Source organism: Chiloscyllium punctatum, chromosome 36 (assembly GCF_047496795.1).
Source record: "Chiloscyllium punctatum isolate Juve2018m chromosome 36, sChiPun1.3, whole genome shotgun sequence".
NCBI lineage: Eukaryota > Metazoa > Chordata > Chondrichthyes > Orectolobiformes > Hemiscylliidae > Chiloscyllium > Chiloscyllium punctatum.
The window spans coordinates 401,872-423,777 of NC_092774.1; the positions used below are offsets into that span (position 1 = coordinate 401,872).

General features: G+C 41.9%; 1 protein-coding gene and 2 long non-coding RNA genes across 3 annotated transcripts in view; all 3 read left to right on the plus strand.

The window, feature by feature from the left end:
• The window catches only part of LOC140461060 (scavenger receptor cysteine-rich domain-containing protein DMBT1-like), a 66,555-nt gene extending 57,660 nt beyond the window's left edge, over positions 1-8,895 (plus strand). Inside the window, exons 17-21 of the mRNA XM_072555844.1 lie at positions 2,451-2,768; positions 6,401-6,718; positions 7,809-8,276; positions 8,361-8,417; positions 8,504-8,895. Coding sequence (XP_072411945.1) covers positions 2,451-2,768; positions 6,401-6,718; positions 7,809-8,276; positions 8,361-8,417; positions 8,504-8,895 — 1,553 coding nt within the window. The remainder of the gene's footprint in view (positions 1-2,450; positions 2,769-6,400; positions 6,719-7,808; positions 8,277-8,360; positions 8,418-8,503) is intronic.
• A 43-nt stretch (positions 8,896-8,938) lies between these two features.
• On the plus strand, positions 8,939-10,756 carry LOC140460149 (uncharacterized). The gene is made up of 3 exons (XR_011953886.1): positions 8,939-8,981; positions 9,167-9,268; positions 10,628-10,756. It is a non-coding gene; the product is annotated as an uncharacterized lncRNA (long non-coding RNA).
• A 1,619-nt stretch (positions 10,757-12,375) lies between these two features.
• LOC140460150 (uncharacterized) lies at positions 12,376-17,032 on the plus strand. The gene is made up of 3 exons (XR_011953887.1): positions 12,376-12,455; positions 13,883-14,005; positions 16,829-17,032. It is a non-coding gene; the product is annotated as an uncharacterized lncRNA (long non-coding RNA).
• Positions 17,033-21,906: the final 4,874 nt, after the last annotated feature.

Sequence of the window (21,906 nt, forward strand, 5' to 3'; positions counted from 1 at the left end):
CAGGAGATCGATTGGCCTCTACTGAAGCTTCCCTGATAGGGATCAGTTAGCTCAGTTGTCCGAATAGCTGGGCTGTGACGTATGGTTATAACAACAGTGAGAATTCATTACCCCCACAATCTGAAGTTGCCATGGAGCTCCTAACCTTCTCAGCTCACTCCCCATCTTAGGAATGGAGACCATCAGGTTAAATCACCACCAGTCATCTTTCTCTCAAGGGAGAGCAGTCATCAAATCAATCCAGATCATGGAGCATCGGAACTGTCACACGTGTCCAGGCAGAAACCTCATGCATTATGAATACTTTTCAAAGACATTGACATATAAATAGGAGGAGGAATTCTTTGAAAGTGAAAATACATGCTTTCTGTCAGAGGTGTTGCGACTGAGTAAAGTTCTCAGATTTCAAACATTTATGAGCCACCTTGTTATGCCACAAGAGATTGGGACATTCAATCCATCTTTTAAATACCGACCATCAATCTTCATTTTTCTCAGAATTTTTTTTGTAATACCCTTCACAAGAATTCATGCAGAGTGGAATTCTCATTTTTGTCAAGAGGAAAGTATAGATTTTCGATAGATGATTAAGTTAGGCTTTATGGATGAAGACCGGAGGGGCAGAGAGTGAAATGAAGCAGGGAACTCGCCCTCTCAGCTAATACCTAATTTAATGTTTTTTTTTGTTGAAGAAGTGCATACATACCAACGCTTCTGAACGTCTTACGAAAAGGAGAAGAGAATTTCTGCAGAAAATGCAATTTCCGGGTAGAATAACCAAAAATATTCAAAATTAAATGGGAACCAGGAGTATGACATTATCTTGTCGAACTCGTTGCTAACATAAAAAGAATTCATTAAACAGGAACAATGCAGGAAATACGGAAATCCATTTGCATGTGCAGCTCGTGTCTTGCATTACAATGACTCACAACGTTATGCTTCAGTTCTTTCTTGTAGAGTGAGAGAATTCGATTCCAAATTGTCGACGAGGAAATATGAACAAAATTGCTGGAGAAACTCAGCAGGTCTGACAGCAACTGCGGAGAGACATCAGAGTCAACATTACGAGTCCAGTGATCCTTATTCAGAACTGTACTTAATTATCACATTTTAGTGTAATATCATTGCATTGTTGATTTCATAGTGTGGAGAGAAGGCAAGACCACACTTGGAATATTGTGTTCCTTTCCGTACGCCTCATTATAGGAGAAATGTTTAACCCTGAGAGAAGATGCAGAGGACATTTAATTGGATGCTGTAAGGACCGGAGGGTATGTCTAATGAAGAAAGGTTGAGCACTCTAGAAGCAAGAAGGATGAGAGGTGAATTGATAGAGGTGTACAAGATGATGAGAGGCAGAGATAGAGTGGATCGCCAGAGACGTGTCTCCATTGCACACATGTCTATTACGAGGGAGCATAATTTTAAGGATGAAGGTTTAGGCGAGATGTCAGAGTCTGCTCTTTACAAAGAAGTGGTGAATGCGAGGAATGCACTGCCGGCAGTGCTAGTACACTCAAATACATTAGGGACATTTAAGCGACTCTTGGATAGGCACATGGAAGTTAGCACATTGAAGGGTATAAAGGGTAGTCTGATCTTAAAATAGGAAAAAAGGCTGGCACAACATGGGGGAGTGAAAGACCTGTACTGTGCTGAAAGATTCTGTGTTCTATGTTGTTGTGCAATCGTGTACACATGAAGTTGACCGAGGACGAAGGAGGCTATTGGGAAATCTTTTCGAATTTGGTCAGCATATCATTGTGAAATTATATCTTTCGATACCCACATTTTGTTTTTGATGGGGATCGATGTTGGAAAGTACCATCATTAAACTAACAGCAAAACGTTATAGATACACCTATCCAAGTCTAATGTCTTGTCTGGAAATGTGTGAACAAGTGGATGGTATTTTTTTAAATTTGGCCAGAGTGGGAATGCCAAAAATGAGTGCACTCAGTTTCCAGTACGTTGGAGGAATTCTCTTTGGATAGAAATATTCGAAACTATTGGAAGCATATCAGGCGTTTGCAACATCAGAACAACCATGTCAAAAGCAGTGAGGTTGGAAGAATTGAGGAAAATCATCGCAAAAATTGCCTGTGCCAATATCGAATCAATTAGGAATGAAGGACAGAGATTAGGCAGGAAGCACTTCAATTCACTACTTCGCGGCTCCCATCAGCCCACTTCCCAAAATCCATCATGACCTGTTGACAATTCACTTCATTTCACACTTGCTCCATGTCAACAGTACGTATTCCTCCATATATCTCTCAAATGTTTGGAAAAGAAAGGCGATGGTAAAAATGAAACTGTCTGAAAAGCTATCGGATAAGCCATGATAAAATAGTTTTTTTTTAAAATGGTACATTTAATTGTGATTGTTAATTTTTGAACGTTTCAATTCAGTTTAACCGTTGTTCTAAATGCATTTCGTGTTGCAGATGAAAATTGGTGGCCAAGACTGGTGAATGGGGGAAGCCGCTGTGATGGCCGAGTTGAGGTTTACCACAATGGAAGCTGGGGCAGAGTGCAGGACACCCTCTGGGATCTGAATGATTCCCACGTGGTTTGCAGACAGCTGGGATGCGGTCATGCCTTAGAAACATATAAGTCTTCACAGTACGAGGAAAGTGATGGCCGTCCGTGGGTGCATGATATCCAGTGTCATGGACAGGAATTTCAGCTCCGGGATTGTAGGATCTCAGGCCCATTGAATTCGTCTGTCACCGACAGCAGTAACGTAGTCATCCTCTGTTCAGGTAAGAAGACGCGACACAGAAGACCTTGCTCAGAACTATCAAAACAGATATCTGTCTCCTGAGAATGTGTATCACACGTTCTTCAGTATTAGTCCAGGTGAAAGCAGGCATGGGCCAGATGAATGGGTGTGAGGAACTGAAACTTTGCTTTTGGAAGATTCAAGTAACAAAGATTTTATAAGCCAAAAGTACAACTGACACATGAGAGAGTTATCAGGACGGGAAGAGGGTCGAATTAAGATGAGAACGATGTGTTTGGAAGACCTTGATTTCTATCAATAGAGGTTTCAATTAGTCGGAAGGATTGTCTGATTCTTTGCAGTACTGGGAAGACGAAAAGGACAGAATGAATTTATTAGATAATGTAATTGAAGATGAATATTTTTGAAAACCACGTGTTTTGAGATGTGAAATAGTGGCACTGATATCATATGACACGTAATGCATCAAAAATGGATGTGAATTTAGGGGCTGGTGCGGAAACACTGAAGACTAGATACTTGGAAATAAATGTTGAAATATCGAGGCAATGATGGCCACATGACTGATCGAGATGAACATCAGCAGTGATGATAAATGAAAATGAATGTAATTCAGGAAGAAATGTTTGTGTTGAGATCAAATTTATGAAGAATGCTGAATGGACGGCTGGACAGGAAACTACCGAAATGTTCAAACGGTTTCAGAGTGAATGTTGGAGGGTTGACCATAAATTCCTAAATTAACCTTAAATTAGGTGTACGCTAAATACTGATGAGAGAAGAGTTCGGTTACAGAAGGAAATCGACGGATGGCCGGATAGGCTAGCCAGTGGTAGATGGAATTCATTTTTCATAAGTATAAGGACACACACTTGGGCATGACAAGCAAAGGAAGGTACTCTTTGATGAATTGTAGAACATTTGAAAGCAGCGAACATCAGCGTGAACTTGATGGGTATGTCCAATAGATCCTTACAGTAGAGGGACAGGTAGTTTAAGTGGTCAAGAAGGAATATGGAATATTTCCCTTTATTGTCCAATACATTAAGTATAACAGCGGGGAAGTCACACTGAAAGTATATTAAACTTCATTTTGGTCAAAGACAGATTAGTGAATGTGACTTTGGAATATAAAGCATTGGAGCAGCAACGCCGCACTGGCGAGGAGTCTTGGGCTGACATTTCCAAATTATGGAGATTTTGGACAGTCTGTGTTTGTTTACCTTGGGGCAGAGGAGACTAAGCTTTCGAGTTTGACTGAGAGGAATAAAAGTATGACAACCATCGATCGGATAGACAACAAAGAACATTGTCTATTCAGCATTTCCTATGTGTGGTCCTAAAGGCATCTTCTTTGGTTTCCATCACGCCATTTCCAGCTTGGTAGCCTAATCCTCGCCCTGAAAACTGTCGGAAGCTGAATCTATTTGCACCATTTTGAAATATGTAACATTCACCCGTAATTCAACTGATGTGCAGTTGGGATCCTCGTCCTGTTATCTGGGCTACTTACAGCCCTCCTAATGTCTCCCACCTCCCCACCCCCCCACCCCCCGATACCTGTGGCAAGTTGATTTCATTCAAGTCTCTTCTCACCATGACCTACTTCGGAGTATGTCCGATTACTCATCTGTTACGTACAAACTGCTTCCAATTCCATCCCAGTAAATATGCCTGACAAACGTTTTCAGTGTTTTCAGATATTTCCCAGTTAATGTGTTCATTGTTACACACCCATCTGCCTAATCAATCGCCTCCAATGTTTTCAGTGTCTTAATATCCTGTAGATGGAGAACTCACAGATCCCACTGTGCTGCAGTAAGTCTGGCTTTTGTCCATTCCAAGCGTATTGTCCCAATGCAAGGCTGGTCGTATCATTTTACAAAAGCAAAATATCGAAATTTCCCTTCGAAACTTCCCTTCTTCCTCTCAACCTAGTTTTGTTTTATCCTTTTTGGTTAACACTTCACCATGCTTTTGGACAACTCAATGGGATTTCAGTTTCGTAGATGCACTTTAATCACCCTGCTTTTAAACTTAACCCCTTTCGCAATGAAGGAGAAAATCCCATGTGTCTTCATAATTATCTATTGCAATTACAGACTAACCTTGTGTGATTCAGGTCCCACTGCACAGCGGCGTGCTGCAATTTCTTACAATTCAAGTAGTAGTCCTTGTCACTGTTATTCCCACCGAATTGGATGACTTCACCTTTACATGCACTGTCCTCTATCTGCCAGAACTTTTCCCACTAACTTGCACTATCTAGGTCCCTGTGCAAGGTTTCACAGCCCTCTGCACTCTGCCTCTCAACTTCGTGTCACATCCAAACTTTGACACACTTCACGTGGTCCCCAGCTCCAAATCATTGACGTAAATTGCAAATAATTGCGTATGCACTGATCCTTGAGGCACACCACTAGTTACTGATTGCAAAACAGAGTACCACTCATTTATCCCCACACTTTGATTCTTGTCGGTTAACCAATCTACTGTGCATGTTAATGCATTGTCTGTCATGGCTTGCATCTTTGTTTTCTGCAGCAGCCTTTTGAGCGGCACCTTGTTGAATGCCGTTTGGAAATCTAAATACAACGCACCTACTGGGTCCCTGTTCTTCACTGTGTCTGTAATGTCTTCATTGAACTCCAACAAATGGTTAGCCTGACTACCCTTCATGGTCCAATGCCAACGGGATAATTTTCATCCAGCGGCCTTGCTATTTCTTCATTGAAAATAAACTCAAGAATTTTCCCCTCTACAGAAGTTCAGCTAACCGGTCTATGATTCCCCATCTTTTGTCTCCCTCTCTTTTTAAATAGTGGCGTCACATTTACTGTTTTGCAGTCTGCTGTAACTACCCCAGAGCCCATTCAGTTCTGTAAAATTACAATACATGTATTTGCCAGATCCACAATATCTCTTTTAGTACACTGGAATGCACTCCATCAGGGCCAGGAGATTCCTTTCGCGTGCCCAAAACAATCTCTAACGTAGTACTGTTTGTTTCCTAACTTGTTGCGTAACTTCGTCTCTTTCTCATTCAGTGGCATGTCATTTGTGTCATCCACTGTGAAAACCTAGGCAAAATACCGAATCAATACCTCAGCCATTTCCTGATACATCCCATGACTAAACACCCTTCTCAATCCCAAAAGTATCCATTTTCAATTGAACGACTCCTTCTTGTTATATGTATTTAAAGACACGTTTGCGATCTGTCTTTATATCCTGGTTATTTTTTGTCTCACGAAATATGTTGCTTAATTTAAAGCTTTTTTGTGGCTTTCTGTTGGTCTTTAATGCTTTCACGTTTTCTAGTTTCCCACTGACCTTTGTCACTTTGTATGCCTCCTCTTCCAATTTGATAGTCTCCCTGATTTCCTTCGACACACATGACTGATTAATCCCTTTCCAACAGTTTTTCCTTTTCACTGATGAGCATTTTGACAGATTGCTCTGAAATTCCTCCACTGTTCATTAACTGCCCCATCATAATGTGTTTGCTTCAAGCCAACTTTAGCAAAACCCTCCATCATTCTATTGCATATTCCCTTGATTAAGCATTGCACGAATCAATATACTCTACTGGACTAAATGAAGAATGGAATTTGTATTGAAAGTATAAAATTCGTGTTTTTAATCTAACAGAACATATCCAGTTAAGGGTGTCAGATGGTGGAAGCCGTTGTGCAGGTCGAGTGGAGATTTACTACAATGGGACATGGGGATCAGTTTGTGACGACTCCTGGGATATGATAGACGCTGAAGTGGTTTGCAAACAACTGAACTGTGGACACGTAATGGAAATGTCGCTTCCTTCCTCGTATGAACCGGGATCAGGCCCAGTTTGGTTGAAAGATGTGAAGTGTTCTGGAAATGAATCATTTCTCTGGGAATGTCCTTCAGCACAATTGGGTCACCAAGACGATTGTTCTCACAAAGAGGATGTGAGAATTATGTGCTCCGGTAAGGCCACGCCATATTGTTATTCACCTTTTTTTTGATGTGAGACTTTATGGACTGTTGTGTGGGGAGTTAGGGAACATGTGCGGCAAAGATAGCAACTGAACTTAGTGCGACATGTGGCTCAGTGTTTCACACTCCTGCTTTAAAGCGCTCGGGATTCAGGCAACTGTGTGTGTGGGGTCGCATATTCTCCCTGTGTCTGCGTGGGTTTCCTCCGGGTGTTCCGGTTCCCTCCAACAATCCGAAGATGTGCAGGTCAGGTGAATTAGCCATACTAAATTGCTCATTGTGTTAGATGCATTAGTCGGGGTAAATGTCGGTTCGGGGAAAATGTTTGGGTATGTTACTCTTCAGAGGGACGGTGTGGACTTGTTGGGCCGAAGCGCCAGTTTACATACACGAGGGAATCTAATCAGGAGTATATTCCTAGTTCAAGTGCATGCCAATCTCTGCATTAAAGACATCATTAATGGTCCATTGTCAATATTCTGGGAAAAGTGAATATTTTCCAAAATATACCAAACAAGAGAATTAAAGAGAAACTGTTAGTCATGTTCTTTAGTTTTGGACCGAGCGATGAGCATTGTGATCCTGTCTGTGTATCCCTCGATCGTTCTGCGCCTCGAAATCGGATTGATTCTTAATTTTCCTTAAGTGTATGTCCTCTTTATACTTTCCTCCAGATTTCCCCAATTTAGACTTAAGTAATTTTTATAAAAAATCACGCACTGGGCACATATACTGGCCACTTATTCTGATTTCCCTGATTTGTCCGTGATCTTTTGAACAGTAACCATACTTCCTATTTGATTGCGAGTCAGAATGTTTGAAATTGCCTTGGGTTTACCAAATCCAAATTGCTCACCTCAATATTTAACAGGTATCACATCAGCCCCTTTCCCAGTGGATCACCAATTCCACACGTTGTAATCTGAAAATCTACTTTGACCTCAGACGTTCTATTTGCTGTCATTTTCGGTCTGGCTCCAACCTTAGAAACTGAATCCTTTTCATGATGTTACCAGCACATTGTTCGGATGTCTTTTGAAATTCCGTGGACGTTGCATCTTCTGCCCTGCTTCTCCTTTAGATGTCCGTGCTCTGTGCCAAATGTTTAGTGAGGAATCTCATGTACCTTATTCATTGACAAGACCTGCGTTGAATGTCAGAGGAGAGACATGGGAATATATGGAAGACATAAGCAATCTATCAACCTGGCCATCTGTTATTGTACAAACAGAGCACAAGGAGATGCGGCTGGTGAATGGAAAGAATCGCTGTGAGGGAAGAGTGGAAGTGTTCTACAATAAGACGTGGGGAACGGTGTGCTCGGAAAGTCTGGATTTCCACGATGCTGCAGTTATTTGTAAACAGTTGCACTGTGGTGTCCTGGTGGATGTTAGTTATGACAATAAATTATTCGGAGCAGGAACGGGGCCTATTTGGCTCGGTGAGATTGATTGTCCATCACACGAGTCAACCCTTTGGCAATGTCAGAGAAATCCATGGGGTCAACACAACTGTAACGGCAGGAAAGATGCAGGTGTCCTCTGTTCAGGTAACACGACAAACCTTCACAATATTCACGTGTCATTTCAAACACTGATTACTAACAGAGCCGGCATCTTTCTCCTCTTTTCAGGGAGCGATGAAATAAAAGACCAGCCTCTCAGTTCACATTTCTGCCGTCAACAATCAGGTGCGTCATCATCATGAATGTGCTAACTCTTGGACCGATCTTTCTGCTTTATTCCACATTCAATAATAATCACTTCTGTGCCACAGATTGGCAAAACAGCGTGCGCCTGGATGGAGGGAGGAGCAACTGTTCTGGGAGAGTGGAGATCATGTGTGATACACGCTGGGGCTCGGTGTGTGGTGATTCCTGGGATATAACTGATGCCAATGTCGTCTGCAGACAGTTGGGATGCGGCTTCGCTCTGTCGGCCCGAGGAGGGCACTCTGTCCCCCAGGGGAACGATGTGATCTGGCAGAATGACGTGAAGTGTAAGGGAGGTGAATCCTCTCTGTCTGACTGTCTGTCTCCAGCACTCGCTCCAAGGCACTGCAATGACAAGGAAATTGCCAGCGTGATCTGTTCTGGTAAGCAAGATGCTGACTCGTGCCGACCAGTTATCATTATTGTGACAACTCAGTGCCGTCATTTGTCTTCCTGAAGTCAGTTTCACTTTCATGAATATTTGTACCATCTCTTCCCCAGAATCCGATTTGTTACAAACTTCCCCTTCAACACCACCTGGAGGTATTTATGATTGAAACTATTATTAATGTTTCTGTTACCGTTACATTCCTGTTGAGTGACGTTGATGCATTTGGCACTTTCACGACTTTGGAGCTAATGTCAGTGTTTTCTTATTGATGGGTTCTTCGCAATTGCACAAGGCAGCTCTTATCTAAGATAAATCTCTTTGTCATCTCCTCCTTAAGGGCTGCAAGTCCCTATTGTCGTCTGCATAACCTTGGGAGTCCTGCTAACCTGTGAGGTGTTCGTATTTCTGGTGGTAATGCAGAGGAAATTGCAAATGAAAGGTAAGCCTCACAAGTGAGCTAATACTGAGCTCTTTTTGTTATTCCACATGGTTTTGGATCTTTACATTGTCATTCCGCGTTTCCATCACTTGGCATTAATAGTGTTGAATACGAGGCCTTTTTTCGTAGAGCCTTTATCTACTAAAACACTACGATTACACTTTCACACTGATGCCCACACTGATGCAAAGGCAAAATATTTAAACACAGTAAGTAAAACTTAAAACCAAATCAAAAAATCATTGAATATATATCAAGGTCCCAAAATCTTGCAAAGAGAAACAGAATTATCCTTTTACATGGACTTGTCCCATATAGTTCAGAATGGGAAATAAACGTAAAAACTGAATCTGTCTTATCTTTCAGTTAATCTGTGTATTTCATTTCCAAAGCAAGTTATTTATGGCATCAATGTGCCTTGAAATTTCATTGAGACGTTTGCTCTCTCATCAGTTAATTTTCCTTTACAGCTCATCAGTTGCTGGTTGCTAATACGAGAACCCAAGATCCGCGAGAGGGTTAAGTGTTCTTCTCAGTCATTCTGCAACTGGGTTTTCTTGTCTGACCAGATGACACCTGTGCACTTTTTACACGAATTTTAATGCATTTGCTTGAGAAATCTATACCACTAGATGGCAACGATGGTCAATGCGAATTACATAATGCATCAGCTCCTGTATGTTTAAATTGCATTCAGTGCAGCTTACACCTATTCCTACAAAGAAGTATACATATTTAATGGTTATCACTTCACTTAGGTACTCCTTACTTCATATGTCTAACTTTTTTGTTCAATTAATATTTACAACTATACAGTTGTTGGGTTACTATAACCATTTTGTAAAATATTGTTTTTCAAAGCATTGTCTTTGAAGAAATGTTGTTTGAAACATTGACATGTGACCCCCGCCCCCAATTTTCATCAATGTTTTGTTTGTCCAAAAATAATTAACACAAAAGTTAATTGCCTCAACTAGTTTTAACTTCGGCAGTTAGCATTTATTTCTCACATGCGTACTTGTGGGCGAGTATTTTCTTTATTAAACAGTGCATGTGGAAATGACGAATCCTCACGGAAACAAAATTGACCATACACATCACGACAAACAAATTTCCAGTTTCTATCTTTAATATACGATGTTTTGCACACTGATGAGACATGAGAATTCATCACGGTTTGTTCATTTGCTTTTCCAAATCGATTCTGCCCTCGCTGGCCAATCAATATTGCACTGAGATTCTCTATTCCTGGGTTTCATGAACAACCAGTGATTCACGCTAATGTTGCTTCACAAATAACGATACATTGCTGCAGCAGTTTAGCGACAAATGTTGACCAGTCAATCCTTCCTTCAACAGAATTTTACACTCTTGGCAGGGGCTCAAGTCTTGGTTTGTACCAAGGAATTTATGAAGAAATTGACAACATTCCCACCGGCAAGAGGGTGGATCAGAAACATGGAGCAGGTATGTATTTCCGAACTCATAGTAAACCATTCAAGGAGAAGAAGAACCTCCCTTCAATTTCCAGTTGTCAATGATCAGTGAAATGGAAGAACATGATTAGTTATCAAATCACTGTTTTTGTGTTAAGGCAGCTATCACAGTGAGTGTGGAGTCTTTCTGTGTTTAGAGAGCATAGAACATAGAAAAGTACAGCACAGAACTGGCCTTTTGGCCTACGATGTTATGCCGAGAAAAGTAAAAGGAAGACTTCCTGCATGATAATTGTTGTTGATATTAATTTCTGAAAGTATATTTCTGATGTTTATAGGTAAGTATGTGCCGAATGGCACGTGCCAAATCCACCTTAGTTCCCCACAGACTCCATTTGGTATCTGAAACTGAGACTAATTTATCCATTCACCGATTGAATTTACAATAATAAAATTGTAGTCATTAGTGTTGGTTTCACAACAATTCATATCAGAACCATTGAGCAATTCACAAACAAATAAATATGAAAAAATACGTGGTTGGAATCCATGGAGACAGATGTCCATTGCCCCATGTTGGGTGTAGCGGCGCTTATACCTGGTGCCAAACACGTGCCATTCCTCTGTGGTGCTGGAATCCAATGAAATAAAGCACAGAATCATAACTAACCGAGATGTTTTACATTTTTGTGACTTAACTGGAAATGTGAGAAAAGCAGATAGACGAACACGAATCAAAATACACCAGATAAGGGTGCATGGTCGGTACTGCCTACTAAACCTGTTGATGACAAACAAGTTAAATCACACAGATGGTGACATTAAGGTTGCAACTGAATGTTTTGGTCTTGATTTAATTGTCATAACGATAAATCTGAGAAGGAATATCACTTGATCATATCTGAAATGATTGAATAAGTTTACGAACTGAGAATAATACTGAGAAAAAAATTGAATGAAAGCATTTGCACAAACGGCATGTACAATTCAACAAATCCGTGGAAATTACATTTAATTTATTCAAGAAATTTGCATTGTTTTACTGTTTTAAGAACAGCGAAAGGCGAACCAGAAAAAAAGAAGTTGCTTGGGAGACTTGAGAATTAAGTCATTAAACGTACTGTTTGTGAAATTGTTTCCACGATTTAAGGATGAAAGCTTGTTTCTCATTTCTGATTGCAGTTGTAATGAAATTGAGTAAATTTGTGTATTGAATGATTTTATAGTATAGCTCGCCAATTGAAAATATTCCAGATTTGCTGCAGAGAAGATGAAAGGATTATGTTTTCTACTTCGATGCTCCAGTTAAGATCATAAACCATAGCACCATAGACTATTAGACAAAGAGGTACACGAGCAGAATTAGGCCATTCGGCCCCTCGGATCGGCTCCGCTTTTTAACCATGGCAGGCATGTTCTCAACCTCTTTCTCTTGCCTTCCCAGGAACCTTTTAATCCATCACTCATCAAGAAACTCTGTATCGCTGTTTTAGTTGACAATCGTAGCTCTCTGTGGCAAAACTTTCTACAGATTCACCACCAGTTGTATGAAGTAATTTTGCTTGATCAAAACTTTAATGGGTCGTGCATTCACGCTGCCATTAAACCAGATAATAACTCTCCATTTCTGTTTTTAGCAATTTCTGCTTCCGTTGATTCACTTAATCATATCGAATACTACACCAGCCATGGCTTGAGTGGCAATCATCCAGGATCAGAAATTCTTGAGGTGAATGTAAACAGTACTTCGGGTGCGTATGAATTCATTTTCTGTCAGTTCACGTTTGTCCTTCTCTCTCTCTCTGCCATCCCAACATAGTCATAGAGCCATAGAGATGTACAGCATGGCGACAGACGCTTTGGTCCAACCTGTACATGCTGTCAAGATATCCCAACCCAATCTCGTCTCATCTGCAAGCACCCGTCCCATATCCATCCAAACCCTTCCTATTCATCTATCCATCCAAATGCCTCTTATATGTTGCAATTGTACCAACCTCCACCACCTCCTCCAGCAGCTCATTCCATACACATACCACCCACTGTGTGAAAATGTTGCCCCATAAGTCTCTTTTATATCTATCCCCTCTCACCCTAAAACTATGCCCTCTCATTCTGGACTCCCCAAGCCCAGGGAAAAGATTTTGACTGTTTCTCCTATCCATGCCTCTCATACATGAGCAATGTTAAATTCAAAGAATGTTGCTGGATTGGAGTCGAAGAGGCATGATCCATTGAGCCCTGGCCAGTAAAAATCAACTACCTAACTATTCGAACTCCATTTGCCCGCACTTTTTTCATTGTTTTTGTGTGGCCTGAAAGCACAAATGTACCACTGAGTACTGCTTACATGTCGTGAGGATCTTTTAATTCTAACACTCTGACTGTCAGAGAGTCCCAGATTCCAAACAGCTTCCAGGCGAACACAAGTTATCTCAAAAAACTTTCATTCTTCCTCCCTTCCCCTGAAATCCACACCCCTGATGTTTGACCTCGCCCTCCCAAGAGAAAAGTTCCTTCCTGTCTACACTAATTGCGTACCTTCGTAATTCCTTGCAGCTCAATCATATGTATCCCCCACTGCCGTCGGCCGGAAGGAAACAAACAGGGATGGAGGGACAGGAATAAGCTATTCAGCCCCTGAAACCTGTTCTCAGAGTCAGTAAGATCATGGCTGGCTGTTGTGTGGTCTAAATACAGATACCTGCCTTTTGCCCAAACACCTTATGGACTTTATTGAATAAAATATCTAATCTGTCTCATATTTAAAACTGACACTTTATCTGAAATCAACTGTTTTGAGAGGAAGTCAATTCGAAATCCCTCTCAGCCTTTCTTCTTCCATGATGCCTTTTGAGTTGCCTCTTGATAAGTCATAGATTATGTCCCTGGGAGCTGGAATGTCCAACAATTGGAGGTAGTTCATCTTTAACAATTGCTTAATGAAAATTTTCCTACCTTATTGGATCCACTTAGCGTTCTAAGTTAGAGATAAAGCAGACCTAATTTGCTGTTGATCTCTGCAAATGCCTCCGACGTTGAACTCCCATGAGAAAAACCTAACTTAGAATTCCACGTTGCAGCTTTAATGCTGTAGTCTAGCACGAATCTTCTCTTCTCGCTCTTGGTGTCGTGTGTTACAATTTCTATCGGAGATAATCATTTGTTTTCCTTCAAGATCGAATTCATGGCTGTTACGATGACATTGAGACTGAATCTCAGGATGGCCAGTCACAAATGGACAGTGATCCTGATGAGCCCGTCGCACTGACAAATGCTGACAATGGTCTTTGTTCGCTCAGTAAGTTGAATCACAGTCTCTCGCATCACAACCACCAATTTGTGTGTCCACACTGTCTTCATCCCTTTCCATTCTTTGATTGATATTGCATTTACTGAAAATTGAAGAACATGATTCAAAACTATCAGCGTCTTGAAAACCCAGAAACTGTTAGTGAGAAAGTGTGGTATTCCTGGACAGGATCTTAATGCCAGCACATTGAGAAATTACCTTTTTTTAACAAATGAAATACTTTGATTTTGATCAGACACTGCCTTTTGTCAGCTCCTTTCATAGTTCTACTTTCAGCCACTGTGAGATTGACAGTCCATAAAACTCCAGTGTACAATGAATCAGGTACTGGCTGATTGGAAAATATAGAACTTGGGGCTTTAGGTGGTCCGTGTTTTTACTGTTGTAGTTCTTGTTGCTCACTGGGAAGACAGATGCAATGGATTTTATTTGTAAATTGAAAGAGAGCTGGGTTTGATCTGATCATTCTGTGTCACCGGTCTCAAATCAATTGGCGTCGATGAATGAACTTTTCCAGTTTCAATATTACACCTGTCTCTAGTTCATGGGTGTCATTGTCCTAAAAACCAGACGACCCTATCAGCTGCTTAGCCATTTACGACATTTCCAATAGGCCATTGAATCAAACTTACTCCAATGTTCCTAACCTCCCCAGTGACCAACTTGAATCATTCTCTTGCTCATCCCCCAGCCCTTATGAGGTTCTTTTTCGTTGATTTACTTGTCAAGCGATCTGTCCTTCAACATGTCGGATTGATCACCCTGCCAACCAAGCGACTGCATCTCATCAGATTCCTTTCCCACTTTAACGTCACTTAATGCTAATCTTTCCCAAATGTGAAACATAGCATTTCATATTCGATTTTTTTCCAATTATTGTTCCAATTGCTACAATACTTAAATATATCTTAGCAATGACACAAATAAAATCCGAAGTGATTGTGAAAATTATGAACAAACCTTGATCCTCATTATCAACCTGACTAAAGGGTCAATAACTAGTTTGACATAATTTAAACGAGAATGTCAGGAGGTTTAGAAGTAATTTGAGGAAACTAATCACCACCTAGAGGGTGCTGGGTTACTGGAATGCACTGTCTCTGTGTTAGGTGAGGCAGGATAGCACAAAACATTTAAAACTTGGATGAATGCTGGCAATATTATGACATTGACGGACATGGGTCTACTGCAGGAACTTGAGATTAATATCAAAAGTAGCATATTTTTGACAGTGCATACTCCATGGACCGAAGGGCCTCTTCTCTACTATATGATTGAATGCGTCTAGGATACATCCTTTGACAAGGCCTCTCCATCTTCCTGATCACGATCAGCATTGTCCAGTTTCCTGGACAGCTCTGACGGGTACCAATTCTTACCTGAATCTTCTCAGCCTCAGGCAGCATTTGCTGTAGTAGGTCTTGCAGCGTTTACTCTGATGCCCTTTCAGGAAATTGATCCATTGTCTGCGGATAGCTTACGTATCAACCATGCCTTCAGTGTTGCCATTCACTGAAAGTATGATGCCACATTTTGCAGTTGACACATCTAACTGATAAGACCCACCTGTAATTTTTAGCTCCAATGTTTCTGATGCAGAGGAGATAATGATCTGCCTCTGCGCAAAATTGTGAAATTTAATGGGCGTTTTGTAGTGTTGAAAGTCATCACAGAGAGCACGGCATCATTGACTTTAGAGAGAGAGTCATTACACCAGACCCTCCGGTCCTGCACAGAACCAGACCCTCCGGTCCAACTCGTCAGTGAGGACCAGAAACCAACCTAATCTGATCCCGTTTGCCAACATTTGGCCAATATTTCTGTGAATCGAGAATGTGGTGTTAGAAAAGCTCAGCAGTTCAGGCAGCATGTGAGGAGCAGGAAAATCGACGTTTTGGGCAAAAGTGCTTCATCAGGAATAAGGCCTCATTCCGGATGAAGGACTCTTGTCCAAAACGTCAGTTCTACTGCTCCTCGCATGCTGCCTGACCTCCTGTGATTTTCTAACACCACATTCTCGATTCTGATCTCCAGCACCTGCCGTCCTCACTTTATCCATATCCCGCTAAACTCTTTCTTTTCATATAATCAACCAGATGCCTTTTAAACACCGTAATTGTAACAGACTCCACCACTTCCTCTGGCACCATCTTCCATCCATGTACAAGCCACTGCGTAAACAATTTGCCCTTTAGTTCCCTTTCTTATCTTCCCCCTGGTTATTTGTAATGGGCACTTTCTAACTAGTGAGATAATGTTATCTAGTCACAGTGATCATTGAAATTGTTTTACCAGAGCAAAAGGAAAAAAGATTTTTCTTAATGTTGCACTTTTCATCACCAAATGGTGTGCAAAATCACGCATGGCCAGTGATGTACGTTTAGTAATGTCCTCTCTGCTGTAATTTAGGATAAGGTACACCCAGCAGATAACCCCTCACCGATCATAAGTTAATGATTACTTTAAAATTAGTTCAGCGAGATTGTCAATTGTAGAATAAGTATTGTCCGAGGGATAATTGCTGCCCACTTCTCTGCTACTGTTCGAGGTATGCGGCACGCTGGCACAGTTTTTGTTATAAATTTCAGGCTGTCCTTTACAACGAGCCGAGTGCGCAGATGCAGAGATCCATCATTGCCCCCTTTGCAATAGGGCCTTTAATCAGCCTGATGTTTTAGAGACAGACATTATCATTTTCGCCAAACCTTGGAGTGAAACGTTTCACTGGGGATTCACAGTTCTCAGGATGTAAGGCGAGTCACAGGTGACATTTCTTCAAGTGGACTCAAACTACTGTCTTTACCGTTTCAGATAAATAATGAAGTCTATTTCAACATGGGGCGTCCTGAAGCACGTAATATTGCGAGACAGCATCTACGATCATGAACCAAATGCCGAATGTTTTTCTCAGTATCTGCTGTAATTGATTATAATTCGCCAACATGTGCTTTGTCTTGAAATGCCTTCATTCGTATTCTTTCCTTTTGATCATGTGTGTTGTTAAACGGGAAGCTGACAGAGTGTATCGAGATTATTTTTGGTTAATTAATCAGGTGATTCATTTCACTTCATGGATCAATTGACTCTCTCTTAAGGGCGACGTCCCGATCATTTATGAATGAGGCTTTTCTCTTCGGAATTCCATTTGAAAGTGCTTTGCTTTTTCATACACTTGATGTACAATGTAATTTGCATTTCATCAATAAAAATGCGGTGATTATACATATGGGTTGGAATTCTGTGTCACTTTGTTGATGTCAGTGACACAGTCAATGTGTGCGAGTTTCAGTGAGTGATTGGCTGTGGGTGTAATCTGTGAGTGTGTGACCGTGACATGGGTGCGAATATAATTTTGTGTGAGTATTTAGGAAGCCGGACTGCAGGACAGAACTATACAGTCCACTGTGAAATTTGAGTAACATTAATTTACAGAGGGATCTGGGCATACAGGCACACAGCTTTTGAAAGTGGAAACACAGTGGTACGGTGATTAAGAAGGCGGTTGGCATGCTTACCTTCACCAGTCAGGCCACAGATAATGATTTTTAAAAGTCAGGTTGTTTTCTGTCGAACTTTATGTAGACCACATTTGGAATATTGTGTTCATGTGTGAAGGCCACACAGCCAAAGGGATGTGGAAGGTTTGGAGAGGCCACAGAAAGTGTTTACCAGAATGCGGCCTGGTATAGAGGGTAGTAGTTGCAAGTAGAGGGTGGACAGAATTATATTGTTGTCACTTGAACATCAGAGGCTGGCGGGGGTCCTAATAGAACTTTAGAAAATGGTGAGAGGCAGGGATAAAGTGTCCAGAGTCATTTTCTACTCGGGTGGAAATGTCAATTGGGGTGAGGGTGTGGTAATAGATTTAAGGTAAAAGAGAGTAAGGTGAAAGGAGATGTGAGAGGCAGCTTTTGTTTCACACCGAAGGTGGTAAATACCTGAAACGTGTTGCCACAAAGGTTTGGAGACGGATACAATAGCAACTTTTAAAAGCATTCTTCACAGATACATGAACAGGCAGGGATTAGATAGATATGCAGAACGTCGAACGGAAATGTTTTTAATTTAGAAATGCGTTATGTGTCAGTACAATCTTGGTGGGCCCAAGGACCTGTTGCTATGCTCGACTGTTCTTTGTTCTCTGATCCGTTGGTTATGTGATCCTTAACTCTGTCTATCACTTCTTACTCGTACTATTTCTCATGCAAATAATCTTGTTGGTAACTTCACTTAGTTTGGCCTTTCATTGTTTGTGCGTCCACTCAGTATCCAAAAACAAAACTCAAGACCAACCAGATACTGACCGTTCTGAAAATCCAACGTCGGCCAATGGAGAAGGATGCAGCTGTGGGACACTGCACAAGTCGTGGTCTCACAAACTGGGGACGGATAGGAGTTAAATGTTTGAAGGGGCACACATTTGTGGTGGATGTTAAACTTAAGAAGGGAGTTTTGGAGAAGCAAAAATTCGGGAAGAGGAAAAAGTTGGAATGGTATGAACTGTGAGCTAATCTTTACAGGGTAGAAATTTGTGTGGTAATACTTTGGAGGGCGAGCATTGTGGAGGATGTATACGGAAACAGAAGGAAACAAAGAAAAAGATACACAGGTCTGTGCATCTGTGTCTGTGCAGTGTGGTCTCTGATGTTTTTGGGGTGAAACTGTTGAAATGGGATTAAACCCTACTACCCTTTCTCCATCTGTATGCCTTGTATTTAAGAGATGCGATGATGATGGTCAGGTTGATGTGTGTTTCCATATGTGTGTCTATGTTAATATGTGATCATGCCTGTGTGTCCAAATGTGGCGACAGTGGGCTTTTTTTATTTAAAGTGATACAATACCACCCTCTGGTGGCCACCTCATGCCATTACTCAAACCGCAGAATTTTTTGTCAGCGAAATCATTAAAGCCTGTGAATCTCTCAGGTTACACAATTATTCCCTTCTTGAAACAACATCTTCGTAGATCCAGTTCAGCTTTGTAGAGGAGATGTTGCCCCTGAGATGTGATGAACCAATCCTGTACGCATCTTAGCAGCTCACCACAGATCCCATATCATAGAGTCATAGAGATGTACAGCATGGAAACAGACCCTTCAGTCCAACCCGTCCATGCCAACCAGATATCGCAACCCAATCTAGTCCCACCTGCCAGCACCCGGCTCATATGCCTCCAAGCCCTTCCTATTCATATACCCATCCAAATGCCTCTTAAGTGTTGCAATTGTTCCAGCCTCCACCACATTCTCAGGCAGCTCATTCCATACATGTACCACCTTCCGTGTGAAAAACTTGCACCTTAGGTCTCTTTTATATCTTTCCCCTCTCACCCTAAACCTATGCCCTATAGTTCTGGACTGCCCGATCACAGGGAAAAGACATTGCCTGTTTATCCTATCCATGCCCCTCAAAATGTTGTAAACTTATATAAGGTCACCCCTCAGCCTCCGATGCTCCAGGGAAAACAGACACAGCCTGTTCAGCCTCTCCCTGTAGCTCAGATTCCCCAACCCTGGCAACATCCTTGTAAATCTTTTCTGAACCATTTCAAGTTTCACAACATCTTTCCGATAGGAAGGAGACCAGAATTGCAAAAATATTCCAACAGTGAACTAACCAATCTCCTGTACAGCAGCAACATGACCTCCCAACTCCTGTACTCAATACTCTGACCAACAAAGGAAAGCATACCAAACGCCTTCTTCACTATCCTATTTACCTGCGGCTCCACTGTCAAGGAGCTATGTGACTGCATCTTCTGAACTGCATCAGCCTGCTATGAGGGACATTGATTAAGGCCTTGCTAAAGTTCATACAGATAATACCTATCGCCCTGCCTTCATCAGCCATCTTTACCACTTCCTCAAAACAATCCTTACCACATCAAGAATCTTCTCCAATAAGCCTTCATTAAGATGAGACAAGATGGACAGTGAGACCCTTTATCCTCGGGGCGCGTGGATGGCTGGCACGCGGGAACATAGTTTTAAATTGAGGAATGACACATATATGACTGATGTCAGAGGTAGGTTCTTTACTCGGAATATGAAGGGCGTGCAATGCCCTGCCAGCAATGGGAGTACACTCACCAACTTTAAGGGCATTTAAATGGTCATTGGATAAACATCTGAATGGTAATGGAATAGTGTACTTAAGATGGGTTTCAGATTGATTTCACATTGTCTGATAAGGCTCACTCGCCTGTAATTTCCGGGTTTGTCCTTCTTAAAGGAATAACATTGGCTATTTGCCAGTCCTCTCCTGTGACGAAAGGAGGATATAAAGATTTCGTACAAAGCCCTAGCAATTTCCTCACCCGCCTCCCTAAGCATTCATGGATAGATCCCATAAGATCCTGAAGACTTGCCAACCTCCGTCCTTTCCAAAACCGCCTTGAGATTGTGCTTAATCCCGTCTGCCAAAGCGACTTCTTAACCATTTTTAGCACTCCAATTTCCGTGTTTGAGTTCTTTTCGATTTTCTTTGTACTTTCCAGGTCTCTGCCTGGCTTCAAGTTTCCCAAACTTTATATATACTTTTTTTTATTTTTGACCAAGCTTGCAATTTCTCTTGTCATCCAAAGTGCCCGGATCTCACCGTCCCTATCCTTCAATTTCACAGGAACATTCTGGTCCTGAAATCTCTATAACCAGCCTTTAAAAGATTCATACGGGCCAAATTTGGATCTACCCACAAAGAAAACCTGTCCCTACTGAACATTCCCAAGCTCTCTCTCCTCGCTTTTGGGAGAGGGTTGAGAGGGGGGCGAACAGTTAATAGGAGTGGGATGCGGGGGTGGGGTGGTGGGTAGCTCGGGATTGATTTTAATTTGGTTTTGTTACTTTTCTGACCGCAGAAAATGTTTTCGTTTTTCCAAATGTTAACCAATGTTGTGGGTGGAGGGACTACTGATGTCCCTCCTCCCACAATACACACACCACCTCGCCATGGAAATGAATGATTTCAGTCTTCCCCATCCCAAAACACTCAAGTGGATTGAGCTAGTTCGGTCGACTCTGCACCCCACACCCCAACCGAACCCAACTCAAATCAAAATGGACATGATTTTTTTTTGCCTGTGGACACAAATTCAGTGGCACGGGGTGTGAGTTGTTCCTTAAACGGGGCACCGTGATTCAGTCTGATGAAAATGAATGGAGCATAGCTCGGGATGCACGTTGCCATCAGGTGATGGTGAAGGGGCATCGCAGTGTGGTGCACTCTGACGTCAGAGTTAAGCCCTGGAATATGGCGGTGGCTGGAGACGGAGGGGAGCGCGAGAGCGGCAGAAGTCCTCCTTCTGACCGGGGGGTAGTGCAGAATTCAGAGCTGTGGCCAGAGGATGTTGCTAGGTCAGCTGCTGGAATGGCGGCTGGTGAGGCTTGCTGGCCCTGTTGTGAGGATGGGGAAGGTCCTGTAATAAATATATGTGCATGTATGTCGATATAGAAGAACCTCGCATATCTGAATACCAATTATCCAAAAATTGGTTTCTCCGAAGGAGGTCTCGAACTCGCGATAGACACATCACATAAAAGACGTGTTTCCATCAGTGATCACATCTTTTGTTTACAGTGATTAAACAGGCACCTTATGCAAATGATTGACCTCCCGCCTCTCTCTCCTCACACTTTCCCTAAAGATCTACAGAGGGATGTCCCCTAACCACACCCCTTTCCCAGATAATCCCTCCAACATTGTCCTGTACAAGGCAGAGGTGTAGCCCGTCAAAACGTTGCAGCAAATATCGTGCGTGTGGCTCTGTGTGTGTGTGTGTGTGTGTGTGTGTGTGTGTGTTTGTGTGTGTCGGTGTGTGCACACACACGTGTCTTTCGAGATTTACCCCACAAAGGCAACTGCAGCAGTCCTGTTGTTGGTGAACAGTCC